General features: G+C 42.6%; 1 protein-coding gene and 1 non-coding gene across 2 annotated transcripts; both read left to right on the top strand.

Moving 5' to 3' along the window:
• Positions 1-1,301: 1,301 nt before the first annotated feature.
• On the top strand, positions 1,302-3,946 carry stx11a (syntaxin 11a). The gene is made up of 2 exons (XM_061083208.1): positions 1,302-1,452; positions 2,741-3,946. Exon 2 carries the CDS (start codon positions 2,746-2,748, stop codon positions 3,625-3,627), a length of 882 nt encoding a protein of 293 aa, XP_060939191.1. The 5' UTR covers positions 1,302-1,452; positions 2,741-2,745; the 3' UTR covers positions 3,628-3,946.
• Positions 3,947-5,086: 1,140 nt separating this feature from the next.
• Positions 5,087-5,169, top strand: trnal-uaa (transfer RNA leucine (anticodon UAA)). The gene has a single exon. It is a non-coding gene; the product is annotated as a tRNA-Leu (tRNA).
• The last annotated feature ends 1,123 nt before the right edge of the window (positions 5,170-6,292 follow it).

Below are 6,292 nucleotides of genomic sequence, written 5' to 3'. Positions count from 1 at the left end.
GAGTGACTCTGAGGGTTTCAGTGCAGTGTAGCTGCAGGACCTGTCAGGGCCAGAGGGCTGCAGTATCATAGGGTGACCAGTAACTGGAGCATCAGCGTGGCAGCTCTGACCCCATAGCTTGTATCACTCGCACACAGTACCAGTTTCTTAGCAGTGCTGAAGTGTCAATTCAGGATGGAGTATTCCAGCTGGATACAGCCACTACATCTGATAAAAGCAACCCCTTCAAGAAGGTGTTTTGTAGCTTCCCATGTTATTACGCATAGGTGTGATGAGGGGCCTCTGGGTTTAGATAAATGACGACCCTTCAAAAAACTGTCTGGAGCTGTCAGTGTTGTAGCTGAACTGCAGTGGTTTTACAGATGTTGTTTCAGACCCAGTGAACACAGTCGATGGATCAGTGACAGTTGAACAACCAGAACATTAATGCTGAGGTGAAGTTATTCCGGCTTCAAACATGTCACGTGAGGTAATGATAAACAATAGGAATCAACATACATGGCTCGGAGAGATTTAATAACCTAGTGATATGTTTTATTCACAAACATCAGCAGATAGCTTTGTCGATTATTTAATAGTGAATCTAAAAGAAACTGGCTTAAAATTCCTAATGTAAATAATTGTACCCAAGCAAATGTACTGTGACCTCTGTACTTAGTAATGGTATCAATGTAGTACTCTTACTTATAATGAAGTATTTTCACAGTCTGCACCAGGGATGGATCCATGGGTGGGGTCCAGGGGCACTGGTCCAAGTGGAAATCTCATTGGCCGATGAAGTGCCCCTGTGCTGTCAGTAGTCCTTCCTTTTTTTTACATGTTTATACAAATAAACTGGTCAGTTACTAATAATACAGCAATAAATACAACAATAAATATGACAGTTTGTTGAGAATTTTCATTTTCTACGCTTTTCGGAAGTACACAATTTCCAAAATGTATTCACTCATGTGTGTATTGTTAGAGCGTATTCACTCACAGAGCTTACAGTAAAATGAATGACTTAAATATTGACCTTACTGAAGCAGGATAGACATATAATAATAATATAACCACTGTGTGTAAATCCATAAACAAAAGAAATGAACAGAAAAGATATTCAAAACCTCAAACTCAAACACAAACTAGAGAAGTGGCGAAGAGTGTGAAATGCGGAGAGGAGGAGGCGTGATCTTCCGTGTTGGTACCTGCTGCAGCCTGTCTGACTCACACACAGCGTCACTCTGAGCGTGTGTGTGTGAGAGAGAGAGATAGAGAAAGAGTGTGTGTGTGTGTGTGTGGTTGTGTGTGTGTGGGGACAGAGAGAGACCTCCTGAATCACACTTTGACTCTTGTACATGTTGAAATGTGCTCTTATAACGGAGAGAAAAAGAGGAAATTCGTGTCTCTGTGGTCTCCTCTCCTGCTTCATCGACTTTGTACCATAGCACCACTGGAGGAGAACACAACCAGGTAAGTGCACTTTGTTGTGCGAGGCTCTTGTACACACCTACAGAGGAATATCTTTTTCCTCAGATATTTTTCTTATCTGAGGAAAAATATTCTCAGATAATAGATCAAGTGAATTGTGGGTCAGTAACTCATCACAGACTGATTTCTGTGACAGCTCGTTGTCAGGTTTTTCCTTTTCCCTCATGATGCTGGCTTTTCATAACCATTGACGCCGTACGGTTTATTAGTGACATTATTTTCCTTTATGTTATCACATTATTCTATTAAACAAATGAGCTGAACAGGAACTAAGAGTCTCAAGTCGACGCCCTGTAATTGATGTGAAGATCTGAGTTGAGGAAGTTACTCAGCAGCTTCCTTCAGAGCAGTTTAAACATAGACACGTCCGTCTCTCTATAGAAAACACTTCTAACTGCAATGAATGAGTCTTCAACAAAGGGCTCTCTGCAAAAGAATGCATGGTTCTCAGTTAAGTCTTTATATTCAAGTTTCCAAGTCTCACTATAGGATATGCACACATATTTATTTATTATTAAATATCATTTATATTTCTGTAAGGTAATAGCTCATAGAAAGTAGAATATCAAAAGAAAGAAGGTACTTATGGTCATATAAATATACTGCAGAGCCTGTTTGTGAGTGTGTCTCTTTTCATGCAGTTTGCCTCGTCCTGTGGTTCCCAACCAGAGGTTAGATTTCTACAAATGAACACCATCTAAATCTGAGGGGCTGTGGGTGGATATATGAGAGAAAAAAGAAGAAAAAATTATTTCAAATTTGGGGGTTGATCTCCTGGACTTAGTTGTCTAGCTTTCTGGAGTCTCTGGTAACTGCGCAGGGGGGAAATAGATAGTCCAGCACATAGTCCCTGATAAAATGACAACTTGTTGCTTTCACTCTGGTTTTGGTAAAGTGTAAATAAACAGGATATAATGTGTAATATGATGAATTTCAGAGGTGCATGTTTTTTGTTGTGCAATCCTACACACAAACAAACTAACAAACAATAGAACAGGGGTGTAAACATAACCTCCTTGGCAGAGGTAATGAAACTTGGTCACCGCCGGACTGGCTAATTCTAAGGGTTATAAAATCTGCCAAACTGCAATTATAAAACTGACAAATGAACCCCTCTCATTTCTAATTTGTTGAATTAGTCCAACTGGTAGGGGGGGGGGGGTTTGTTGTTGCTTTATAGAGAAAAGATTTAGCTATTTAATTATTATTTTCCAAAATGTCCAACTATTTCTGTTACGAGGTCAGTAAAAGTTCCTGACTCCTCTTACAGGTGAGATGAGGGACCGGATGTGTGAGCTGCAGACTTCCACCCCCAAGTCTGCAGAGGAGGAGCAGAGGGATGAGGAGAACCACAGCCCTGAGGATAAGGAGCACCTGGAGCAACATGCCATCGTGTTTGAGGCAGAGGACCTAATGGCCGGCATCTACAAGGAGGCCCAGTCCATGAGGAAGGAGATGCTGCTGTGCAAATTGGACGTGAAGCGTCTCGGGAAGCAGAACACCAGGTTCCTCACATCCGTCAGGAGGATAAGCAGCATCAAGCGGGACTCCAACGCTCTGGGCCGGGGCATCAAGGCCCGAGCGGAGGCCATTTACGCTCGGCTGAAGAAGATGGGGAAGCTCAGCAAGGAACTGGAGGAGGAACACGGATCTACCTCAGCCATAGCTCGCATCGTGCGTTCGCAGTACGTGTCCCTGACCAACGAGTTCCACGGCACCATGTCCGAGTTCAACGAGGCCGAGATGGAGCAGAGGGAGAACTGCAAGACGCGCATCCAGAGGCAGGCAGAGATCATGGGCTGGGAGGTGAGCAGGGAGCAGATAGACGAGATGATCGAGACGGGCAAGTGGAACGTCTTCTCTGACAACCTCCTCCTGGAGGGAAGATCTGCCAGGTCGGCGCTCAACGAGATCGAGAACCGCCACAAGGAGCTCCTGGAGCTGGAAGGCCGCCTCAGGGAGATTCAGGAGCTTTTCTTCGAGTTGGCCATGCAGGTGGAGATGCAGGGCAAAATGGTGGACAACATCCAGGCCAACGTCGGTAGGACTCAGGACTACATCGCCAAGTCTTCGGCTCAGATCAAGCAGGCCGTGAAATACAAGAGAAACAATCCGTGCAAGAAACTCTTCTGCTGTTGCTTCCCCTGCTGCAACTGAGGCAACATGATTTCTTCGTCAAAGTCTTTAGTCTAGATTAAGAATCCTATATTATATTTTGTTATTTTACTCTGTGACACCATTTTCAAGCAGCAGCGATGTTAAAATTTCACACTCGTCAATTATTTTCTTTACTGGGCCGGTTTCAAACCACATATTCATATGCAAACAGTGTTTAGTGAGATATGGTTTTACATTTCCTGATTGTTACTGAGTACAGCCTTTGCATGACCAGACATCTCAGCTGTTGTTTTAATGCACAACCCTTAGCCTTCTTTCCCTTTAGCTTTCAGCTTTGTAAGTTGTTTTGTAAGATATTTAAGTGATGTCCAATAATATTTGCTTGTTAATAAATGTCTCCTGTAGCAGCTTGTTTTAACAGCCTGAATGTAAACCAGTTTCTGTTTACAGCCATTGCCTTGATCTAGAACATACAGCTGCTGATTGTGGTTAGCAGGCGGAGGAAAGACAGATCGGTGTGGATTGTGTAATACGTGTGTAGTTATCAACAGCTACAGGCCGAGAGCTTTGGGCTTTTCAAGACTCAGTGATGAAACTGTTTTATACTTTAATTTAAACTTTAAATGAATGGGGACAAACGGTAAACAGGAAACCTTCTATCTCATATATCTGTGGCTTCACGTGTGCACTGCTTTTTTAATTAATTTTGTCCAAAGAGAAGGTCTGCGTTTGTTTGTTTGCAGGATTACGCACAGTACTCAACCTATTGCCATTGCATTTTATGGAGGGGTGAAGCAGGACCCAAGGAAGAACCATTTAAATTCTGGTGTGGATTTGGATCAGGGGGTTGGATCTAGGAAACATTTTTCACTTTCTTTAACATTGCAAGAAAGTGTGTTTTTTAAACAGTTTCATAGATTTCTCAGAGAATAACTCATTGATCTTGATGAAAATGATGAAAAAGGGCTACTGATATTTATGAGTTTGTGCGATTTGAGGCAGATCCAAATGAAACAATGCAGATCTGGTTTATTTAAATGGAGTTCCATAATGAGACCTGTTCAGGTTTCCCCTGATTTTCCTGTGTGTACATTCAGGCAGAGCGACAATAGATGAGAGTAAAGCAGGACTTCATGTTTGCACAGCCGGCCTTGTCAGTGTAAAGATCGTGAAACTAATGAGACCTTTGTGTTTTCTGTGTGACACAGAACCTGCAGTTAGTACCTGGTGAACTGAAGCTGTGACTGGGACCATTTTACACAACCGGAGAGACACTGCTGCCTCTTCTCTGTGTTGCAATGGCTGTGCAATGATTGCACTTCCTCAGCAGGCCTGTGTGGTTTGTGTGTTAGTGTGTGTGTGTGTGTGGGGGGGGGTCATGTTAACAGCAGCATGACTCGCTGTATTTGCACTGTGGCGTCATGGATCTACCCAGGTAGACTAGTTAGTCATGTGTCTGACTGCTCCTCATGATCCTTGTAGTCAACCATGGATACAAACCAGGATGGCCGAGTGGTTAAGGCGTTGGACTTAAGATCCAATGGACAATAGTCCTCGTGGGTTCAAACCCCACTCCTGGTAACTGGTGTTCCTTTTACACTCCTCACTGCATCTAAAGAAAGACATTCCATGAGGTGTTTTGGGAACATCTGTATACTCTGTTCTGTTGTTCAGACTGTTTAAAGGGATAGTTCACCGAAATATGTTTAAACCTATTATTTGCCGACAGAGGGGTGGATAAAGTGTATGAGTCCACAAAACCCTTTTGGAGTCTCAGGGGTAAACAGTGTTTCAGCCGAATTTGATACAGTTGAAGTAACTGGTGACCAATTCTTCAAACATATACAAACAACAGGAATGAAGATAAACTGCCTCCATATTGGTGGTGTGGTGTCATCCAAGTGTCTGTACGACACGCCATTCAAATTCCACTCAAAACAAGGTCTTTGCATCGTGTTTTTAGTCTAAATGTTCTCAGTGAACCTCACACTAACACAGCTTCGGAGATGGATAGGCATTTTATACATTTTTGTCGTCCTATTTTACATTTGAAGAAGTGATCACCATTGACTTCAATTGTCGGGTTCGTTTGTGACTAAACGTTCTGAAGCAGTTTCTAATTATAGAATGAGTACATTTTCTAGGCTGGTTTTATGTAACACCCACTACAGACAATCAACAAAGCTTGACAGCTTCAAAACCCGCAAAGGGGGAAACACCCCGGAACTCAGCTGACAGACTGTTCCAAGTTGATATTTTTTGGGGGTAAACACAGGCAGCACATGTCACTGTGAATGCATTATCTTGTCCAAATGTAGATAATTCTGTGGCCCCCAACCCACAAATTTCCAAAGGCCGTGGTTCACCAGCCTCCTGCGTTGTTTTAGAGTAAACATTACTTAGCTTTTGATTTTAAATGCCTTGAAATGTGCAGTTTTGTCTCCTTATTTATCCTTTTACAATATATCAGTATGCAACCAAAACACAATAGTGGAGGAATAAGCTACTGAAACATTTCCTCCTCTTGTCTGAATATCTTTTGATTTGACGCGAGGGAAGGGGAACTTGTAGTGTTCTGGCGCCATCTAGCTGTCTACTTTTGCATCAATAGTAATCTATCACTTCTCCCATTGAAATAAAGCAGTGCACCACCTCTACCTACAATAACTGGACAGCTAGAACCCTGCGTTACTATTCAACAACT

The sequence above is a fragment of the Limanda limanda genome, chromosome 12 (genome assembly GCF_963576545.1).
Source record: "Limanda limanda chromosome 12, fLimLim1.1, whole genome shotgun sequence".
NCBI lineage: Eukaryota > Metazoa > Chordata > Actinopteri > Pleuronectiformes > Pleuronectidae > Limanda > Limanda limanda.
The sequence above is the reverse complement of the archived record's forward strand: the minus strand, read 5'-3'. Positions and strand labels throughout refer to the sequence as shown.

Coding starts and splice junctions, on each gene's coding strand:
- stx11a (XM_061083208.1), top strand. CDS start 2,746: ATGAGGGACCGGATGTGTGAGCTGCAGACTTCCACCCCCAAGTCTGCA.